The 24,039-nt window shown below is 35.8% G+C and overlaps 1 protein-coding gene across 5 annotated transcripts in view; it reads left to right on the forward strand.

Annotated features, from left to right (window-relative positions):
• The first annotated feature begins 2,022 nt into the window (after nt 1-2,022).
• Nucleotides 2,023-24,039, forward strand: part of magi3b (membrane associated guanylate kinase, WW and PDZ domain containing 3b) — a 425,096-nt gene continuing 403,079 nt past the window's right edge. For 4 of the 5 annotated variants that reach the window (XM_030133522.1, XM_030133525.1, XM_030133523.1 and 1 more), the window contains exon 1: nt 2,025-3,043. In XM_030133522.1, coding sequence (XP_029989382.1) covers nt 2,737-3,043 — 307 coding nt within the window. In that variant the 5' untranslated portion in view covers nt 2,025-2,736. Of the gene's footprint in view, nt 3,044-24,039 lie in introns of all 5 variants that reach the window. The other variant, XM_030133527.1, reaches the window with a different exon arrangement.

A 24,039-nucleotide genomic window follows, 5' to 3' on the forward strand; every position in this document is an offset into this window, starting at 1 on the left:
ACTTACAATCACTGAATCAATGCAATGATCAGTCAACTTTCCCTCTAAGATTATTTAACTTTCTTTTATCCAAATTAAGACTCAGAGTGAACTGTTTGTTTTGGATGTGTCAAAACCTCATAATCTGCTGTGGGCATTTTTGGATCACATGTCATAGTTGTGCATTTTATCACAGGATGGTACGGTGGCCCAGAGGTGCAACAGCCCAAAAAATTATCTAGTATAAGAAAAAAAAAGAGAACAGCCCAAAAAATTATTCAGTATAAGAAAAAAAGAAAAAAGCCCAAAAAATTATCTGCTGTAAGAAAAAAAAAACAAAAAAACAAAAAAAACAAAAAACAGCCCAAAAAAATTATCCACTATAAGAAAAAAAACAGCCCAAAAAATGATCCACTATAAGAAAAAAAGAGAACAGCCCAAAAAAATTATTCACTGTAAGAAAAAAAAGAGAACAGCCCAAAATATATCCACTATAAAAAAAAAGAACAGGCCACTTTTGTGAGCTGTTCTCTTTTTTTCTTACAGTGGAAACATTTTTGGGCTGTTCTCTTTTTTTCTTATAGTGGATATTTTTTGGGGGGCTGTTCTCTTTTTTTCATTCAGTGGATAATTTTTTTGGGCTGTTGTCTTTTTTTCTTATAGTGGAAAATTTTTTGGCTGTTCTCTTCTTATAGTGGATATTTTTTTGGGCTGTTCTCTTTTTTTTCTTACAGTGGGTAATTTTTTGGGCTATTCTCTTTTTTTCTTACAGTGGATAATTTTTAGGGCTGCTCTCTTTTTTTCTTATAGTGGCTAATTTTTTGGGCTGTTGTGTTTTTTTCTTACACTGGATAATTTTTTGGACTGTTCTCTTTTTTTTCTTATAGTGGATATTTTTTTGGGGGCTGTTCTCTTTTTTTTGTTACAGTGGATAATTTTTTGGGCTGTTGTCTTTTTTTCTTACAGTGGATAATTTCTTGGCTGTTCTCTTCTTTCTTATAGTGGATATTTTTTTGGGGCTGTTCTCTCTTTTTTTTTTTTTTACAGTGGGTAATTTTTTGGGCTATTCTCTTTTTTTCTTACAGTGGATAATTTTTAGGGCTGTTCTCTATTTTTCTTATAGTGGCTAATTTTTTGGGTTGTTCTCTTTTTTTTCTTAGTGGAAAATGTTTTGGGCTGTTCTCTTTTTTTTTTTCTTATAGTGGATAATTTTTTGGACTGTTCTCTTTTTTTTCTTATAGTGGATAATTTTTTGGGCTGTTCTCTTTTTTTTCTTACAGTGGAAAAATTTTGGGCTGCTCTCTCTTTTTTTTTTTTTCTTATAGTGGATAATTTTGGGGCTGTTTTTTTTCTTATAGTGGATAATTTTTTTTTTGGCTGTTGCACCTCTGGGCCACCCTACTATTCTGTGCTAAAATGCACAACTATAATTTTTTGGGCTGTTCTCTTTTTTCTTATAGTGGATATTTTTTTGGGCTGTTTTTTTTCTTATAGTGGATAATTCTTTTTGGGTTGTTCTCTTTTTTTTCTTGAAATGGATAACTTTTTGGGCCTGTTTTTTTTTTCTTTTTCTTATAGTGGATAATTTTCTGGCCTGTTTTTTTTTTTTTTTTTTCTTATAGTGGATAATTTTTTTCAGCTGTTGCACCTCTGGGCCACCGTACTTTTCTGTGCTAAAATGCACAACTATAATTTTTTGGGCTGTTCTCTTTTTTCTTACAGTGGATAATTTTTTGTGCTGTTTTTTTTTTTCTTATAGTGGATAATTTTTTGGACTTTTCTATTTTTTTTTTCTTATAGTGGATAATATTTTTGGCCTGTTTTTTTTTTTTTTTTTTTTTTTTTTTTTCTTACAGTGTATATCTTTTTCAGGCGTTGCACCTCTGGACCACCGTAGATTATGGATCCTAATGCTGAAAACGTAGACATAAACATATTTTTTTATTGAAGCCGCAGATGAAATGATACCATCCAGCCAGTATCCTCTCGTCCACACACTGTTTGGAGGATTTAATACCACTCTGCGCCGGAGGATGGAGCCAACGCGCACGTACGGCTGAGCGTAAAAGGGACGTGTCGGGAGCCTTGGCTGCGTCTCTGTTGGCGGTGCCAGGTGTGTTCAAACCTGTAGCAGACAAACCGCTGGCAGATGTCTCTCAACTCAGTCATGATGGGCTGGATCTCCGCCGCTTCAAACCGCCCACCGATGTCCGTGTTTTCATTTTGCGCACAGGTATGAGGGATTTCTCGTTGACGCGCTATCACAACGACAGATACTCAGCAACGCACCGCGCCGAGTGAGTAAGATCCACACTGTTTACGTCTTGTTTTGACAACTTGACATCGGGAGGAACACGGCGGAGACGGAGAAAAAGCGCGGATGTTACCTCCAGAGTAGCGATGGAGAACATTACGCGCTGATTTCTGCTTTTTAAAAATCCATCCGTGTTTTTACGCACAAGGGAAGCGCTTGGAAATATTGCAACCCAGGCAACTGAGCGCACAAAACCCCGTGGGATGACACACCTCAGAGATTGACCGGTGAGAATCAGCTTCATAATAATAAATGTCCAAGAGATGAAATCCACAGCTGGTCAGGAGAAGAAGAAGTCAGGAGGGTTTTTTATTATTAGGCCGCGTCACTTTGCGCTCATTTAACAAGAACACACGAAAGAAGAGGCGATCGAAACCAGTTCAGTCGTTTAGTGAAACAAAAAAAAAAAAAAAAAAAAAAAAAAAAAAAAAAAAGGAGTAACCATGTCCAGAACACTGAAGAAGAAGAAACACTGGTCTGGTAAAGTGGTGGAGTGCGCAGTGTCATGGGGGAACCTGGGGGACTTTGGTTCCGTGGTGGAGGTCCTAGGTGGAGCAGAGCTGGGACAGTTCCCCTACCTGGGTCAGATGAAACTGGACGTGCTGGTGTGTCACGTCGGGAAGCTGCCCTACTACGGTGACGTTTTACTGGAGGTGAACGGGACCCCCGTCAGTGGACTTACAAACCGTGACACCCTGGCTGTCATCCGCCACTTTAGGGAACCCATTCGTCTGAAGACCGTCAAACCAGGTGCGTCTCTGCTTTTCTGTTCTCACCTCTGCTGTGTTACCTGAGCATCCACCCAAAAAACACATGAGCAGGGATTAACAGGAAACTGACATCCTCCTAAAACTACAAAGATGATGCACAGAAACATATAAATTCACTCTTATTATTATATTGATGGCCAAAAAACAAAATCTCCTATCTGCAAATTTTTAGATTTTGAGTTTTCAACATTAAATGGTGAGGATATAGTATGTATTGTTAACACATAATATAGAAAGAGAGTCTGAAAACAGTAGAATATGCTTGGATATATTTAACAAATAATAAATAAATGTTTTTTTTTTGTTTGTTTCCTGAAAAATATATAAAATATGTTAAAATATGTAAATTATATATATATATATATATATATATATATATATATATATATATATATATATATATAAATATGTTGCTAAAAGACTGGAAACTCTCTGAATTGAGCTCCCTGAATGCTTTTAAATCCAAACTCAAAGTGCTGGAGAAGAACTCAATGACTTGCACGTGTTTTTCATAGGTTGAATTGTCTTGTAAGTCATTGTTTGTTGTAATTGTATGGGGTAATTGTATGTTGTAACTATGTGTTGTGTTTCATGCTGTCTCTTGGCCCTTGAAAAAGAGGTTCTTAATCTCAATGGGATCCTTTTCCTGGTTAAGTAAAGGTTAAATAAAAAAAAAAAGGGATTTTTTCAGATAGAAAGTTTTGTGTTCTGGCCATCGATATGTAGATTTACCTGTTTATTTGACCTGTTCTAAACATCTCAATAGAATGAAGTGTCTACCCAATATTACATGTATATAGTTTTATAAAAGAATACCCTAATCTTCTACTGGAAACCTACTATGTATTGTTAACACATAATATAGAAAGAGAGTCTGAAAACAGTAGAATATGCTTGGATATCTTTAACAAAGACCATACTATAATAACATTAAATGGTTATTTTTGTTTCCTGAAAAAAGGGATTTTTTCAGATAGGAGGTTTTGTATTCTGGCCATCGATATGTAGATTTACCTGTTTATTTGACCTGTTCTAAACATCTCAATAGAATGAAGTGTCTACCCAATATTACATGTATATAGTTTTATAAAAGAATACCCTAATCTTCTACTGGAAACCTACTGTCCTGTAACATCTAATTGGCCAATTCTCTCACCACTTTCTCTGGGAGATCGAATAGTGATAATGGTAATGATGGCATGTAGCCCAGTTGGAGCCTTCCAGACTAAGTGCACTTACATGCATAGGAATAGGCCTAATTACATCCTCCATTATTCAGGCTACTTTACTGTCCATTGGCCACAGAAGCTATAGAGTCCCATCATTCTACATCCAGTTCTCCGAGGATGCTCCTTCCCAAATACGTTCAGACACTCTTGATAATGAGATTTAATGGTTGTGATGGCGATTCCGTACTGGTTCTGACCCAACTCCAGATGGCTCAGGTACTGGAATGACAGTTGTGTTTTTACAGGGCAATGAGACTTGCTTATTGCTCGCTGCTGTACTCATGTGCTGAAGCTGGAAGGTCTAAATAACAACTGAGACTGTTCAAAAGGTTACATCAGCAGCAGCAGCAGCAGCAGCAGCAGCGGTAGCAGCAGCTGAGTCCCATGCCCCCCAGCCAGGATCCCTGAAGATCAGTTGTATTTGTGCGCATGCATACTTATGGTGTGCATCTGTGCATGTGTGTAGCAATTCCTTAGTGTTTTTTTTTTTTTTTTTTTTTTTACATTTTTATTAATATTCTATTGATTTAAAAAAAAAAAAAAAAAGGAGCAAACCAGAGATGAAAGTAAAAGAAAACGTTTGCCAAGATTTATGAGTCCAGTGCCTAACAGTGTGCTCGCACATGAGGATATGTGTGTGTATTTCATGGCTCTATACTCCCCAGAGCTCCTAACACCACGCTCTCTGCCCCACTAACCAAGGATGATTAATAAAGGGCATGGAGGAACGGGAGAGCAAAAGAGGGAGAGTGACACAAAGAAACAGAGGGAGAGAGGCATAAAGAGAGATGGGGAGAAAAAACCTTCCCTGCTTTTGGCTTCAGGCTGAACTCCCACGCGAGGCTGTGTTTTTTTTTTTTTTGCTCTTTAAAGCTCATTGAGAAGTAATAAGTGGCTAAGGATGGCGAGATTCCCCCCATCACCTTATTTCTTCTCTGTCATCGTTATCGGCATGTGTTGACCGGCCTAGTTCGATTTGGTCGTACGTGAGGTTGCACACACCGTGGATAGACTCTTTGAAGTTCTCTTGGGGAGAAAACCCTCACAAAGCCCCTCTAGCGTCAGCGCGCAGATGGGGTTGTTATATTGTATGATTACGTTCCTGTGCATGTCCACGATCTGTGTATACATTCATGTGTGGTAGCCTCATGTTTAATTCACACCTCTTGCATAATTGACTTAGCGAGTGGATTTGCTCCACCCTGATGGAGGCAGTGGGGCCTAGAGGATCAGCTGTTACCAGGAAGCTGTGATGGCATGATGGCGGCCGGACGGATGGACGGGCTCTGTGGGTTCTACCAGATGTTCCCCTATACGCTCCCTCTCAAAGATCCACTGCCTGCCTCGCCCTCTGGAGCTGGTCGGGGGTTTTTTGGCGTTCGGCTGCTGACAGCTGGGGTGGAGCTGCTGAGAGGCGAGACGTAGTGCGAAGAGATGTGAAGGCAGAAATTGGGATTAGCAGAACAGAGAGAACAGAGAGAGGCAGAAGAACACAGAGAAAGAGAGAGACAGGATGCAATATGCAAGTCTCTGTGGAGGCTATTATCTATCTCAGCCATTGATCGAAAAACGAACGCAAGCTGAAAGAGTTGCGGCGCTTCACTTAGTTTGCTGTAGCTGCCAGTGGTGCGTCATATATTCTCTTGTGGGATGACAGAGGGGCTGTTCTCTCATTCATACCGCCTCACGTACATACCCCTTTCACTCCTTTGAAATGAAGAAGTTTGCGCTCTAAGCCCATATTACGACTTCATAATACACTGAGGTGGATGTGCCTGTTCCTCCAGTATCTTTGATTAAGCTGAAAGATGCGTCTCTTAAAACCTCCGTGCTTAGTACAGCAGTCTATTTTCTTCTGGAGCCCCCCCCCCCCCCCCCCCCCCTCCAGCTAGAAATCAGAGAGGATGTGTGATGAAAAGGTTTATGAAGGGCATCCCAGAATTCCTCTCCTTTCCTTTCCTTTCCTTTCCGCTGCAGTTATTTTCTGCCATGCCTCTCCTATATGTTTCCGGCTTCAATCACCGTGCAGTCAAAACATACGTTCAACCTCTATCCATTTGTTTGCAGCTGAATGGATGATGACTTTGATGTGAGATAGTAATTTCACCTTGCAGTTACTATCCAGGAGCCGGTGCAACGAGTGCACTCTGGTTTTCAAGAAGACTGTCGTTACATGTGTGGGAAAGTTTGGAACATACATGGATTCTTAAATAGGGGTGTGAAAAATTAAATATAAAATAAAAAAATAAATAATAGATAAAAAAAGAAAAAAGAAAAAAAAAGAAAGAGAAAAAAAATAGGGGTGTGTATTGGTAAGAATGTGGCAATACGATACGAATCACAATACTAGGCTCATGATACGATATATCGCGATATATCATGATACTGTTAACATGACGATATTTTCTTGTTTTGTTTTGTTTCTCTTTTTATTTATTTTTTAAAGATTTCTTGAAAAAATTGAATTGCACCAGAAATATGCACAAATACTAAACATTTAATCAGAACAGGGTCTAATGTTTTATCAAACAACTTTCCTCTGTAAACGGATTTGGATAAATAAAGTTTTAACATTTTTTATTTTTTAATCTGTCTTACTTGCTTTCTATTTCTTAACTTCCCTTTTAATCGTATTTATTGTACCCTGCTTGTAGCACTTAGATGTTTTTAGCTAAAAATGTAAAGTGCATTATAAATAAATTGTATTATTATCTGGCTTTACCTGTACAAAAAACACACAAAAATAATGAACTAGAAAAGCACTCTGAGAGTGCAGACCTCCGCTGAGGCAGATCAACCCCCCCGCCCAAACACCACCAAAACTGAATAATTTGTTCCTTGTGCCAGTATCAACATTTCCTGAAAATTTCCTGAATATCCATCCATAACTTTTTGAATTATCTTGCTAACAGACAGACAGACAGACAGACAAACCCCGATCAAAACATAACCTCCGTCGTTACACTTGGCAGAGGTAATAAAATTAAGTTTCACACACATGACAGTTTAAGATCCTGATCAAACGTTCATATTCTATTTGTAGCGGCTATTTATCATCAGAATTAAATCAACTTGAAAGTGACTGAACTTAAGACTTTAACATAACTCAAATAACCACTGGATGCACCATGGGTTTGTGGTTTATGCAGTCAAAAACACAATGTCCCTACCATACATGTATTTCAAGTGGTTTATTTTCAGACTTTTTGCAGGCAAACAACAACCAAGGCCTTTTTGCTGTCTCTCCTGCTCATCCTGGCTGACTTGACGACTGTGACTGTCTGTCTGTCTGTCTGTCTGTCTGGTAATAAAAACACAGGCCCACCCAGGTGCATGATGGCCTAACTTGGTGCTGCCTATTTATACCCAGGTGTCTAAACCAATAAGAAAACAAGAAAAGCACTCAGAGAGTGCAGACCTCTGCCAAGACAGATCTGCCCCCCCGATCACCACCAAAATTAAATAATTTCTTCCTTGTGCCAGTATCAACATTTCCTGAAAATTTCATGAAAATCCGTCCATAACTTTTTGAGTTATCCTGCTAACAACAAACAAACACGCAAACAAACACGCAAACACACAAAGCATCGCGATCACAATACCTCCTGGCCGAGGTAACCAAAAAAAAAAACAAGAGAGGCACTTGGAGAGCACAGACCTCTACCAAGACAGATCTGCCCCCTCTTCCCCCGATCACCACCAAAATTTAATAATTTCTTCCTTGTGCCAGTATCAAAATTTCCTGGAAATTTCATGAAAATCCGTCCATAACTTTTTGAGTTATCTTGCTAACAAACAAACAAACAAACAAACAAACAAACAAACAAACAAACAAACACGCAAACACGCAAACAAACGTGCAAACACACAAAGCAAAGCGATCACAATACCTCCTGTGGGAGGTAACAAAAGGTGCTAAATACTAAAGAATGAAAGCATGAAAATCTAAAAATATTCTAAATATTAAACAAAAAAAGCAAACAATCAAAATAAACAATTGGCAAAAAACACTAAATTAGTAAACAAAAGGTAAATTAACTTTGAACAAGAACTAAACAGACAAATAGCTCCTGCACTATTAGTTGTGAAAAGAATGCGTAGTATACAGTCCCTGAATCATCCAACATCATAACATTATTTTTGTGAAATTCCAACAAAGTGACTAACGTCTGCCTCCTTCAGATAGTAAAAAGTGCTTTTAGGATGCTGGAAATAACCATGATTTAACAAAACAGTGTTATCAAGTTGAAAAAAATACATCCATGACCTGCAATATCACAATACTACTTGTGTTGTATACAAACAGCTGAGCAAAATACCCATGTGAATAAATAAATAAATAAAAGAGCTTACAGGATTCCCCCCAAAAATATAAACAAAAAAGGAAAACAACAAAAAAAACAAAATGAACCATGTCTGCATTTGAGTAAATACCTATAAATATCAATAATGTATTGTGAAATGAAATATCATGATATAATCCGGAACCAGTATTTTCCTACACCCCTATCCTTAAAGCCTAGTATGATAATTATTAGAGCGGGAAAACTCACTTCTAGTCAGCCCACATTCTTTCCTCCCTGAAGCACAAAATCAAAACTAATGGAAATGTCTTTGACTTTATAGGAAAGGGGCCAACTGTTGAACCAGATATAAACTCACTGCATTTAATCAATAAGGGTAGTAAAGATCAACATAAAGAGAAAAAAAAAATCTTGCCTGGATAGATTCAGTGTCAATAATTCCATTACAGTCACACTCTGCTGATCTGGATGGTTTGGTGTTGGTTGAATATTTTACAAACTACTTCTAATTCAGTGTTTCTCAAAAAGTGGGGTGGCTTCCCCCCCCCCCCCCCCGGGAGGGCGCGAAGGCTTGCCAGGGGGGGCGTGGGATCATTCCTAGGTGTTTATTTTTTCTTCAGGTTTGAACATGTAGCAGGTGGAACTAATGTTTTAGCGCTGGAGCACCCTGGACTCATTTTAGGGACATACAACAAACAAATCTACTGCCATGGTGATCTGTCACTAGACTAGACCAAGAGTTTAGGTTTGGAGAATGGACAAGGACTGGACTGGAAAAGAAAAATGTGCAATGTTTCTGTTTTTGCACAGTTTGTACAGATTGCACTTTGATGTTCTGAGATGTGCAACGTAAACGGTCTCATTGCAGCCACTGATATTGTTAAAATGTTCATGTTTGTTACCAAAATGTGTTTGTTGTTCTAAAAAAAAATTTACCGTACAGTCATAGTTGTAAGATAATTACACATTTCCTATTTTTATTTTGAAAAATAATGTCTCAGGGAGCAGTCTTGTTGAGTTCATTTGTATTGTTCAATCAAAAATCTACGTTATTTTTAATTTGCACAACAAATTATTCAAGGAAAAGCAAAAAGTTTTCTTGTGATATTAATGTTTCTTCTTCATTAAGGTACTGTAGAGTTAGCGCTGCAACAATTAATTGATTAAATTGATCTAAAGTGATTCTTAAACGAATTGGGCAGTCGATTCGTTGGGTCTTGAGCACGTTAGTATTGAGGTATGTTTGCACGCTGTGTAGTGTAACAGAGGAAAACGGGTGTCGGGTCAGATTTTTAAAGCTAGGTTTACATTATATTCATGTTTACGTTTATGTAACAAAACTTGAATATGTACAAAAAAATGGATTGCACTGTGTTTCGGGGAAAACAGGGCTGCGGGGGCCACTGGGAACATAACGTAAACCTAGCGTAAGATGGCCTACATGCCGTGATTACTTTAGCCCGCTAGCTAGTATTGTCGTAATTATAACATTTTTATCCATCTCCATTTATCAGACCACCAGACTAATGTTACCTATTGTTGACTGGAACTAATACATACAACGCTAGTTTGATAAACAATAACTAGAGCTGGTTGAAGACTATAACATGCTAGTCTCTTGCTATAACAAGTCTTGGTAACAGGCTAGTGCTCGCTAACTATACCTAAAGCCATTGCAGGGATGTAATCATTAGTGACTTGTCTGCAGCCTATGTAATTTTTTAATTTTCTATTTTATTTTATTTATTTACACATCATAAACAGCAACAAAAAAAAAATTAAAAACAATTTTCATTCAAGTAACACCATTGTGCAAGAGGATAGAAGCCAAAAAAGGCTTGTGTAAATACCTCCTCGGAAATAAACAATACACAGGAAACAAACAAACAAAACAATAAACGATATAACTGAAATAATAATCTAAAGTAAAAAAAAATACAAATCAAAGCCTTACATTTTTTCGTAAATTAGAGTCCTTTTCGGATGCTTTTTAAATAATGATAAAGACGATGTTGATTGAAGTTCAGGTCGTAGGTTATTCCAAAGATGTGGTCCATGATATTTTAGAGAATACTGACTGAAAGAAGTTCGACAGTAGCAAAGTTAAAATTAGCTTGAGTATCGTGTAGGATAATTGTGAATAACAGAAGACAACATAAAAAAGTATTTAAAAAATATTATATTGCTTTGGGTTAAATGCCAACCTTTAAGAATTGTGTAAATACCTCCTCGGAAATAAACAATACAGAGGAAACAAAAAAAAAACCAAACAAAACAAAACACAACAAAAAAACAAACAAAAACGATATAACTGAAATAATAATCTAAATAAAAAAAAATACAAATACAAATCAAATGATATATAAAGCTTAAGATTTTTCTGTAAATTAGAGTCCTTTTCGGATGCTTTTTAAGTAATGATACAGAAGATGTTGATTGAAGTTCAGGTCGTAGATAATTCCAAAGATGTGGTCCATGATATTTTAGAGAATACTGACTGAAAGAAGTTCAACAGTAGCCAAGTTAAGATCTGCTTGAGTATCGTGTAGGGTAATTGTGAATAACAGAAGACAACATAAAAAAAAAATAAAAAAATATTATATTGCTTTGGGTTAAATACCAGTCTTTAAGAATTGAGTCTTTTGTGTTTGTCCAATGAATCGATTAGTTATTAAAATAATGTACAGATTAATCAATTATTAAAATTATCGTTAGTTGCAGCCCTATGTAGAGTAAGTCACAATATGAACCTGTCACGATGCGTTGCCCTGGTAACGGTGGTATCATGTTGCAGCGATTCTGCTGTACTAGATACACTGCATGGCAATACATGATGATGCTTGTGTAACTGGAGAAAGCAAAAATCTTCCTAAAAAGAGAAGAAGATGGAAATATGTATTTATTTCCTGCATTGTGGTGTCAGTTTGTCAGAATCTGACAAATAAAATGGGACAACGCACATAAAAATGCTGCTCGTGTTTTAGCTTAGTGCTTTTATAACAGAGTGCACCTTTCCATGTGTACCATCATTCTAAGAAGTGGTGACTCGAAGTGTTGATTTTTGACAGAGATGGAACAAAATAACAATACAGGGGTATAGTGTATCATACAGTATAAAAGATCATATCGGACTGGCACTAAATATTGACTTACCAAAGTCATTACTTCTCGGATTCACGGCACAAATGGATCTGTAAGTGGCAGTCAGTGTGTGTAAATCTGTGTGTTTTTGTACAATCTATCTCAATTATCAAATCCTGTGAAAGCAACACCGTGGCAGTGAATAAATAGCCTACAAAACTCCTGCTTTTTGCCTTTTTGGGGGTATATTGAGTTACTCTGTGGTTTCCTGCCTCCCTCCTAATATTTGGTCATTGAATATCTCCGTAGTATCAAGGGAGTGAATTATCAGAGTTAACTCAAAAGTAGAGCAGCACTGTAATCGGAGTATGGTTCTTAATTTATCGTTATTGATTTTAGTCATTTTAATTCATTTTGAGATACTGAAAATGTTAAAGTGTTAAAATTAATCTTCGGTTTTCAGCTACTGCATGCATGTTAGGGGTGTGTATTGGCAAGAATCTGGCGATACAATACAAATCATAATACTAGGATCCGGAGGTTGCGCTAGACATTTTTATTATCTGTCATTTTGACAGACAGGGTCGTAAAAATTCTGTCATAATATATTATTCTCTGTCATTTCAAATTTTTATTTTTTCATGATAATGAGATATATTTAGTATTATTTAATGTTCAAAAACATCTCAATGATGCAGTAACTGTAGTTGCTGCTGGTTGATAAACCAACGTGAAATCACGACTCGCATAATTATATACGCCACTTTTAATTGGTGTGTTATCTGTAGACATTCTAAGCTTTCCTTGTTTATGTTCACACAGTGTCAAATCCCATGCACTGAGGGTTAGGGTTCAGGTTACGTGAACCAGAGATCTGGGCACAAATTGACATGCCATCAAATAACACATGAAAGGTAGAAAATGCGTACATATAACACACCAAATGCGATCAGAACTGGTGTATAACTTGCTTGTCTGTCATCCTTCACTGCATCAGTCCCTCTTTTTTCACTGCGTTTATCAATGCCATCACATTTACTGGGCTTTTTAAAATAACTAAGGAGACTTGGCTGTCTTCACATTTTGCGCTAGCAAAGTAGCATCTAATTTTGGCTAAAGTCAGCTAAACAACGATTACCCTCAGTATTTTAATCTGTCAAAATGACGGATGGCCTTCAGAATTTTCTGTCATTTGAAAAAAATATTCGTCAATAACGGAATATTTTTGGTTAACGCGACCTCTGCTAGGATCACGATACGATATATCACGATATATCATGATACTATTAAAAAAAGCAATTTTTTGTTTGTTTCTTTTTTTGTTTTTTTGAATTATTTCCTGGAAGAATTGAATTACATAAGAAATATGTATAAATACTAAACATGTTTTTGTTTGATCAGAACAGGATCTAATGCTATATCACAAAATTTTTCTAATTCTAAAATCTGCCACTCTCAGACAGTAAAAAGAGCTTTTAGGATGCTTCAAATAACCATTATTTAATAAAACAGTGTTAAATAATGATACATTAAAATGAACAAAAATGAACCTCCACCATATCTACATTTGAATAAGTACCTTAAAATACTGATATAGTACTTTTTGATATCGATACAGTATCGTGAAATGAAATATCGTGATACATTGCCGAACCGATATTTTCTTACACCCCTAGTGTACATGCTAATTGTTTTCCCTAATTATATAAGACTTTCAGACATATTACACAGTTAAGTGTGAATGCAGCAGTAGTGTATTTTTTTTCACTGCTTCAGATTACATTTTGAGTTACCTGTTTCTGCTCGTGCATCAGCATATTTTCCATTACCTGCTGATCATGCCAATAGAGAAGAATACCGAGTGACATGAGCCCCTAAGCCCGTGTATCAAACGGCAATAGCGAGTGTGGGTTAATCACATTAATGCACCTCTCATATCACGAAGTGCCTCTCAATGGAATCATCCTCTTGACAGGCGATGCTTTGTCACTGCGAGGAGATTTGCAGGGGAAAAAACTGGGGATTGAGAGTGAGAGTGGGAATACGGCAGCCCACAGAGCCCGGTCAAATAACTACAGACGTCTGCGCTCTCGCCTTAGAGATGTTCTGACAATCAGCTGAATGAAGCAGAGGAGCTGTCACATGCATCTGAACTCATAACAAACTCATTTAGAGCTAAATGGAGTCAGTCTAAGTGACTTTAACCCATAAAGACCCAAACATCCACCATCGAACAAAATCATCTACTGATATAAACTGTTTCATACCTGTTGATCCACTAATCCTATCATGGCTAAAATTTACTTAGGGGGTCAAATGAGTGGCCATTTTTGTCAAAACAAAAAGTTGTAAGAAATGCATAGAACTGTGTTGAAATAACGCTAATACATTTGTGCACAGACTACTGATGTTATTTGACAGTGGAAGCTCTATTTTCAGAAATATTGGATTTTGAATAGCACGTGTATGTGAAAACTTTTGCTGGTGGACGGACGTGACATTACCCATGATGATCTGGTCAGTACCAGTACTTTATTAGTAATAAACTTATATACTTACTATTGCTAATTCTCCTCTTATTCATAAATGTTAGTATTGTGGATCTAAAACAATAACAGCTGACACAAAAACACTAAATGCGGCAGTGGACGGATGTGACATGGTTGTTACAGATCCCATCATACTGATGCTCTGCAGCCATGTCACCGTTTCCACAAATGATCCCTGTGCCAAAACTAGTATCAGAATTATTTATTGTATAGTTTATCATCATACTAAAGAGTAAATAACAATATAGAATTATTTCTTTATAAAAATGCTTATTATTAGAAAACTGTTGATTTAAAAAGTGTTGTGTGACATTCTTAATGTATGTATTGGTGTAACATAAGCAGGATGGATCAGCACCATACTCCATATTGCAACCTGTACAAATAAAACATGTGATATGTAGGATAGAATCTTGTAAGAAAAATAGGGGAATCTAAAAGAATAGAATCTTTGTTTTTCAGGTAAATTCAGTTAAAATATAACTTGGCCATTTGTGGCATGAAAATATAGCATTAATTGTGATGAAATTGGACATTTTTGACCGGAAAACATAGTTCATATGAGCATCAGCATGTTGCAACAGAACTGAAATCCTGTAAATTTGCATAACTTGCATTTACCAACACAAAGTTCCTTTGGGGATTCACTTCTATTGATTTCTTATGCACAAAGACATAAATAAGACCTCTAAGCAAAGCCAATCAGTACATTTAAATAATTGGAGTAAAATGCAGTTTGTCATTTTTCATGGTCATCAGATATGTTGACATTTTATTTCTGTTTTTATATTTGAACGTGTTTTATTGATCTATTTTTATATTATTTTAATGTTTTTTAATTCCTTTATTAATTTTTATTGTGTTTTTAGTCTTGTGTACAACACTTGGGTCCTCTGTGGTTGTTTTAAAGTGCTTTATAAATAAAGATGGATTGGAGTGGATTGGATCAGATGTGACCCATTTGGATGTTCAGAGGCTCCATAGTTACCGTGGAAACACTGTCATCTTCTATAACATTGATTCATCAGTAAAACCCATGGAGTTGGATCAATGACAGTGAATGGAGATTCTTATTTTTATGTTCAGTTAATGATTTATTTTACTGAAAAAAAGTCACTTTTTCCTCCATTTTCTCTGTTTTTGATATAATAACCTTTAAAGGTGCCGTATGAAGGATTGTGGCCAAAACTGGTACTGCAATCACATTCAAAATACTGTAGAGTGTGGTATCCTCTCTGAACATCTACATGATCAGTAAATTAAATGTAGGAAAATACCTGATTTTCACTGAAAAAAAAACACAAAACACAGAAGACAATATTACAATAAATGGTGATAAATCACTTAAGGATGGTTAAATATAGAGAAAAATTAATTTGCCACAAATGTCACACTGGGTCCTTATGGGTTAAAGTGACTGTGAGTTGTTTTTTTTTTTTTTTTTAAATGCAGATTCAATAAGGAGTCAGCTTTGTTTTGCTTTCCTAAGATCGGTTAAGGCTTGGGTACTGATCCTGCCGCTCTGCTATTGGATTATTGACTGTTTGCTGCTTATGTAGATACCTCTTTTGTTATTTTAATTGCACTGTTGCCTAGTATGCATGTTACTTTATGCTGTCTACAATTGTCTTGATACTGTTTTCTAGGCCATTCCCCAGAAAAAAATATTATGTTCCTTATTTAATTGGTGCCAATTGGCTTGATAAAGGCTGAATGTAAGAAAACACAGACATGTACTTCTAATGATGACTTTATACACGGCTACACAAGGTAGCGCGTTTCCAAATCCCTTATTAATAATTTACTATGCATTTCAGACATATATTAAATATAATACTTGGCAAAGGTCTAGTGAAGTTGCACGTAATATTTGGCAGAATATTGCATCATCTGCAATACCGCTGCAGACCCATCACAAATGATGCATTTATTAAAACACAGCTCTCTCATGCCTCTAGCCGGCTGAATTCTGTTGTTATTTTTGCAGTATTTGAGACTTTTTCAACCTATGCTGCTCAGTATTTTCAGTTCATTTCACAATAGTATGGAAACCCCCTTGCAGAAACCTTCAGTTTGTTAAACTATCACTGTGCATTTTGGTTTTATTGTTGTTATAGTTACACTTTCTTTTTGTGGTATGGCATCACAGCGTTGTTTTTTTTTTTTTTTTTTCTGCTCACAGCAGAACTTTCTTCTTACACTGACAACCCATCTTCGACAACTGTTCGAGTTAATTTTAGTTCTTTCAAGTAGATTTTCTCTGTGTTCTTTAAGGAGTTGATACCTGTAAAAAGGAAACTCAAGTCACAGTTTGTAATCAGTTTATGTGGAGACAGGATGAACACGCCTATCTTTATATGATCTGACAAAACACTGTAAACTCGAGATTTGTTTGCTCATTCTACAGGGCTACCGTTCTTATCATGGTTGCTTGGTTGTCATGGAGATTAAAGTTCACATGCATCCATTTCAGACGTTCTTGTGGATGCTTATGCACCATCCCATACACTGCAATTCATACCATTACTGCAACTTTATGTTCTTGATAAACCTGATCTGTAGTAACATGACTGAGTGTAAATCAATTGCGAATTGTTATTAGACTGTAATTAACAGTGATTTCTCATGCACAAAGACATAAATAAGACCTCTAAGCAAATTTTAGCCGATCAGTACATTTAAATAATTGGTGTAAAATGCAGTTTGTCATTTTTCATGGTCATGCAACATGTTGACATTTTGTTTCTGTTTTTTATATTTTAACGTGTTTTATTGATCTATTTTTATATGATTTTAATGTTTTTTAATCCTTTTATTAATTTTTATTGTGCTTTTAGTCTTCTGTTCAGCACTTGGGTCCGCTGTGGTTGTTTTAAAGTGCTTTATAAATAAAGTTGGATTGGATTGGATCAGATATGACCCATTTGGACGTTCAGAGGCTCCATAGTTACCGTGGAAACACTGTCATCTTCTACAACAGCCTATATTTATATGATCTGACAAAACACTGTAAACTCGAGATTTGTTTGCTCATTCTACAGGGCTACCGTTCTTATCATGGTTGCTTGGTTGTCATGGAGATTAAAGTTCACATGCATCCATTTCAGACGTTCTTGTGGATGCTTATGCACCATCCCATACACTGCAATTCATACCATTACTGCAACTTTATGTTCTTGATAAACCTGATCTGTAGTATGTTTATGTTTATGTTTATGTTTACGCATTTGGCAGACGCTTTTTTCTAAAGCGACTTACAGGGGAAAACCAATTAAATCACTCAATCAATCAAATTTTATTTATATAGCGCCAGATCACAAACAAAGTTATCTCTTGACACTTTATATATAGAGTTGGTCAAAACCAGACTCTAAGCCAATTTACAGAAACCCAACAGAATCGTAATAGAACAGAATAGTAACATGACTGAGTGTAAATCAATTGCTAATTGTTATTAGACTGTAATTAACAGTTTTCTTAAACAAAATTTTATTTTTTTTTATATTATCTCCATGAAGTCAGTAAGAACTAGTATTAGAGTATGATAAATGGTGAGAAAATGAGCTGAGAATGAGATGCATCAAAAATGCTTTTGTTTCATCGTTTTCACACAGTTTATCACTTTCTGATTTTGCATTTTAAATACATGTTTCTTCATTTGTAGACTCTATGTTTATGGGTAATATTGTGCAATAGCAAATTAAGAAATGGTGACCTACTTATGTGTGTATGAGACAAATAAATATGCTGACTTATTGTTCTGTATTGATTATGAAATTAACCCTTTCATGCATACTGGTCAATACAGTGGACATCTATCCTACAGCTGTTCTCTTGTATAGTCATGGGTATTTGTTGTTGTGTTGTGGATGCTTATGCACCATCCCATACACTGCAATTCATACCATTACTGTAACTTTATGTTCTTGATAAACCTGATCTGTAGTAACATGTTTTAGTGTAAATAAATTGCTCATTGTTATTAGACTGCAATTTAAAAGTTTTCTGAAACAATTTTTTTTTTTTTTTTAATATTATCTCCATGAAGTAAGTAAGAGCTAGTATTAGAGTATAATAAAAGGTGAGAAAATGAGCTTAGAATGAGATGAGCTGCATCAAAAATGCTTTTGTTTCATCGTTTTCACACAGTTTATCACTTTCTGATTTTTGCATTTTAAATACATGTTTCTTCATTTGTAGACTCTGTTTATGGGTAATATTGTGCAATTGCAAATTAAGAAATGGTGACCTACTTATGTGTGTATGAGACAAATAAATATGCTGACTTATTTTTCTGTATTGATTATGAAATTAACCCTTTCATGCATACTGGTCAATACAGTGGACATCTATCCTACAGCTGTTCTCTTGTATAGTCATGGGTATTTGTTGTTGTGTTGTGGATGCTTATGCACCATCCCATACACTGCAATTCATACCATTACTGTAACTTTATGTTCTTGATAAACCTGATCTGTAGTAACATGTTTTAGTGTAAATAAATTGCTCATTGTTATTAGACTGCAATTTAAAAGTTTTCTGAAACAATTTTTTTTTTTTTTAATATTATCTCCATGAAGTAAGTAAGAGCTAGTATTAGAGTATAATAAAAGGTGAGAAAATGAGCTTAGAATGACATGAGCTGCATCAAAAATGCTTTTGTTTCATCGTTTTCACACAGTTTATCACTTTCTGATTTTTGCATTTTAAATACATGTTTCTTCATTTGTAGACTCTGTTTATGGGTAATATTGTGCAATTGCAAATTAAGAAATGGTGACCTACTTATGTGTGTATGAGACAAATAAATATGCTGACTTATTTTTCTGTATTGATTATGAAATTAACCCTTTCATGCATACTGGTCAATACGGTGGACATCTATTCTACAGCTGTTCTCTTGTATAGTCATGGTTTTGGTTTTATTCAGGCTCAGGTTTTGTTGTTGTGTTGTGGACGCTTATGCACCATCCCATACACTGCAATTTATACCATTACTGTAACTTTATGGTCTTGATAAACCAGATCTGTATTAACATGACTGAGAGTAAATCAATTGCTAATTATTATTAGACTGTAATTAACAGTTTTCTGAAACAATAAGTTTTTTTTTTTTTTATATTATCTCCATGAAGTCAGTAAGAACTAGTATTAAAGTATAATAAATGGTGAGAAAATGAGCTGAGAATGAGATGAGCTGCATCAAAAATGCTTTTGTTTCATAGTTTTCACACAGTTTATCACTTTCTGATTTTACACTTTAAATACATGTTTCTTTGCTTCAAAAATTAATCACATGGTGTCCAAATGAGTGGACATTTTTGTAACTCCATGAAAAATATGTTAATTTAAAAAATAAAATTCAGTCTCATTGTTTTTTTCATGCCTAAAGAGGAATAAAAACACTCAGGAAAATCTCGACTAGGGTTCTCATAACAATGGTCAACAACAAATTTATTGTTTAAGTTTTTTGAGCTGATTAAGGATAATTTTGGTGTGCTGAATCCAAAAATCACATTAATTTTGCTCAATCAGGTCAACTTTCTGAACTATGCTACATATTGGCTTTTTAACATTTTTGCTTACATTTATGGGGATTTTCACATCATATGATACAAAATTCTTTCATATTTCTGGCAATAAACGAGTTCTGAAGATTTTACTTTTGCCAATTTATGATTAATGTTTTTCTTAATATTACAGGTGAATGAAATGGCTTCGACTAGAAGATCTTGCAAAAATAAGCCTGATGTATTCTGTGTGCATGCATAGGTGTATATATGTATGTATGTATATGTGTATATTCTGTAATGAACATCCTATTTATTCAACTGTACATTCAATATTTAATTTAACCACCTTATTTGCACTAGTTGTACATAACTGCACTCATCTGTACATATTACTTACCTGTACATAGGATATTTAACTGTATTATACTGCACTTCAGCTATTTTGCACTTCTGATTGGATGCTAACTGCATTTCGTTACCCTGTATTTATACTGAGTGATGACAATAAAGTTGAATCTAATCTACATCTGCGGTGAATACACCACTGTACCTAACAGGAATCCTGGTAGAAAATGATTTTTTTTTCTCTTAAAACCTATTTTGGGTGAGAACTATATAAAAAAATCAACTGATAAAGTCACAAAAATGTCATCAATTTTGTGAGAAGATCAAATTTTTCAAAATCAAATTAGCAAAAAAACCCCAACCTGATTGAGAAAAACGGATGTCATTTTTCGATTTAGCGGTGCAAAGTGGTCCTAATTCAGTTGAAAAAACCTAGACAACTTGCAAAAAACATTTTTTTTGTAACCCCGTGTAATTCATGCGTCAAAGGGTTAATCCGTCTAATAAGGGTCTCACTGTTATTACCAGGTTCTGAAATTGAGAATGCATAAAGCAGGAGTCTGAAAAAACAAGTAAATAACTGATAAATGAAAACATCTGTAATTTCAATTTAGTAGAAACTTGATATAATTGAAAAGAGGAGTCCCGGGTTAAACAACAACACTAACAGGGCTGTGCTGGTTGAAAAAGAAAGCATGTTTTGATGATTTTGTTAAACTGATTAAAATTCATTGGGAAGAACACATCTGAAACATGAGGGCTGATGTTGCTTAAAGGCTTCTTTTTCATCACAGATATGCACTGTTATAATAATGCATTCACAAAACACTCATGCACTCCTACACCACTGTACTTTACTCAGTCTGTAGCTGTTGGAAAATTTTTTTGAAACTCTTAAAGCTGTATTTCTCAGTGTCACATTTCAGATTCTTTTCATGAACTGGCAGCTATTTTAAACAGTGATGTCCCAATGTGGAATTTTTCTGATCTTTTAAATTTAGATTTTATAACAAACATGAATTTCTAGTATATGGTTAACATCAAAATAGCTCTTTCCAGCATTAAAATTAAATGCAACCAAAGTATTACCCAAAGAATTATGTTATGTTTCGTAATATAACCAACAACATTTATTTATTTATTTTTTAACAAACCTACACTAAGACTACATTCAGACAGCACGTCTTGATGCACAATTCAGATTTTTTGGAGTAATCCAATTTTTGTGTGCTCAAAAATGCTTCAAAACTCTTGCCATAAGTCACAGTTATATTTAAAAATAAAAAATGCATCCATGGTTTATCAAAATAGACACCTTAAAGAACATCTCAGCAAATTTTCATAGTTAGGAGACACTTGCAACCGCACTTTTAAAACGTTTAGAAAAGAGGGAAAATTTAGATGTTAATTGTTCCCTACATAACCATGCAGTTTTCCAAATTTTTATGGCAAAAGGTAGCACTATATATTTTTTTCTTTTTATGAGCTTCAAGTACTAGTTAATACCTTTAAAATGATGTATTCTTCATGTCTCTATCTTAAATACTTTTTGAATTACAGTATAAAATGTAGTTGGGCACTCCCTACATAACCGCGTGATTTGACCCAATAGCAAAGTTACAGTAATGGTATGAATGTCAGTGTATGGGATGATGCATGAGTGTCCACTGTGTTGGCTGATATGGAACTAAAACAACAAAATCCATGAATATATAAGAGAACAGCTGGAGAATAGCTGTCCACTGTAGTGACCACTGTGCATGACAAGGTTATAATAGTTTTGAATTGTCATTCTTGTTTAGTTTTATTTAGTTTTGACTTTTTTCCCTCTAATTTAGTTAGTTTTAATTAGTTTTTAGAGCAGATTTGCTAGTTTTAATTAGTTTTTGTTTTTTTCTGAATGCTTAGTTTAAGTTTAGTTCTAGTATTAGTTTTAAGTTTTTTTTTTTATAACTAATTCTCTTCTTCGTCGTCGAATTCTAAGAAATCCCAGACATGACTCTGCTGCTCTCTCCCAAATTTAGTTTCCATGTTTCCATGTAGAGAGGGGACCAGAAGACAACTCTAAACAACAAAAGGCCACAAGTGATGACAAGTGACGGACCATGACGTACTGTATGGTGCCTCCAGCTAAAATTGCTCAAGTGAAATAAATCGATTTCATATCAATCCAACATTGACAAAGACGAAAACGAAGGGAATTTCATCCATAATTTTTATATATTTTAGTTAGTTTTGTAAGCACATGATACAGTTTCAGTTAGTTATAGTTTTTTTCTTTTAATTATAGTTTTTATTTATTTCAGTTAAAGCTATACCGTATGATGTGGCATTTTTACACTTTTCTTTTGTCATCTTAAAATGCTCCTAATAAACGTATGTTAAACTAAAATGTAAAAGAAATCCACCAGGTACTGAAACTCAAAAATGTTTAATTCTCGTATATTTGTGATAAAAGTCTGACCAATCATTTTATTCGGTCCGAATCATTTTATTCGGTCCGAATAAAATAATTGGCTGAACCTGGCTGAGTCTCCTGTCAATCATCCATTACGGCCGTCCAGCATCCGATCCATTATCGCCGTCTCCTCATCCTATACGGGTACCTCTGAATCTGACGCATCACTTGCGCTGCTTCTCCTGTCACTGACCACAGTCTTTCTAGGATGTGTATGGATAGAACTCAAATGCTCATGTGGAAGGGAATAAACGGATTTATGAACAGAAACAACAACTAAGGAGAACAAACAGGAGTCCGATGAATGAAGGATGGAGGTAAAAGTCCAGAAGTCGGCTGTACTGGACTGAACAGGTCTGCATAAAGCTCAGCTTTTATGACCGTGGGACTCATACAGGTACATGTACATAGTGTCACACAGTGTAGGATTATGAAGGATGATAAATATATGGACTATGAACCCTCAAATGTCCACGGAAAAATTTGCGGAGGCCACGCGTTCACAGTGCGCGCGCCCGTCGCCTGGGCATCTCATCTCCATGGTGCAGTGAAGACACTGACCCAGTACCGCACAGACCACACCCTTAAATACAGGGTCTACTGATGGAACAGGGGCCGCGGGCCTGCGGCAGGTGGATGATGTATCTGATTACTGAGGGAGGGGTCTGCGGACACACCGAAGTGGACCGGACCTGCCCCTCCACTTCCTCCGCGCGCATCAGGTGAGAGGAGGCGAGCATCAGAGCTCAGGCAAGGGGAAGTGGGCGGGGCTTTGGAGGGAGGCGGGTTGTTCATGTTCAAACTTTTAGTAAGGGCTGTGAGAAATGCCACATCGGTAGGTATAGCTTTAACGAAAATGTTTTTTCTATTCTAGTTTTCGTCATTTCGTTAGTTTTCGTTAACGATAATAACCTTGGTGCATGAAAGGGTTAAATTTCACTTGGATTGGATTTCACTTGTAGTGATGGAGCACGAGACAGAAATAGTGGAAAAACCGCTACTTTAACATTTACTCCGTGCACCCGCTGATGATTTGACAGTCGTCACAACCAGAGACAAACCCTCAGTCACAAATCCTCCACATGTCATCTCAGTTTCTGGATCTGCCAGCAGTTAAGGCTGTGCAGGACATGGACACCAGTACAATTATCACAGTGTACAGTCAGTGTCAGACAGTCGCCACAGCACCAGAGATGACAGTTAGGAGGAGTTAGTGAATATTTGCAATCATTTAACCTCACCTCATTAATGTCGTACTAAATTTCACTGTGCTCTCTCTCTCTCAGGGCTTCCCCTACCAGAAAGATAAACTGCACTGCTAATAATGTGTATCAGACTCAGGTTGATGCTACCTTAACCCATAAAGACCCAAACATCCACTGTCGATCAAAAGCATCTACTGATATAAACTGTTTAACCCTTTCGTGCATGAATTATGAGAACCTTTGTCAAGATTTTTTTCTTGAGTGTTTTTATCCTCCTTAGGCATGAAAAAAA

Source organism: Sphaeramia orbicularis, chromosome 5 (genome assembly GCF_902148855.1).
Source record: "Sphaeramia orbicularis chromosome 5, fSphaOr1.1, whole genome shotgun sequence".
NCBI lineage: Eukaryota > Metazoa > Chordata > Actinopteri > Kurtiformes > Apogonidae > Sphaeramia > Sphaeramia orbicularis.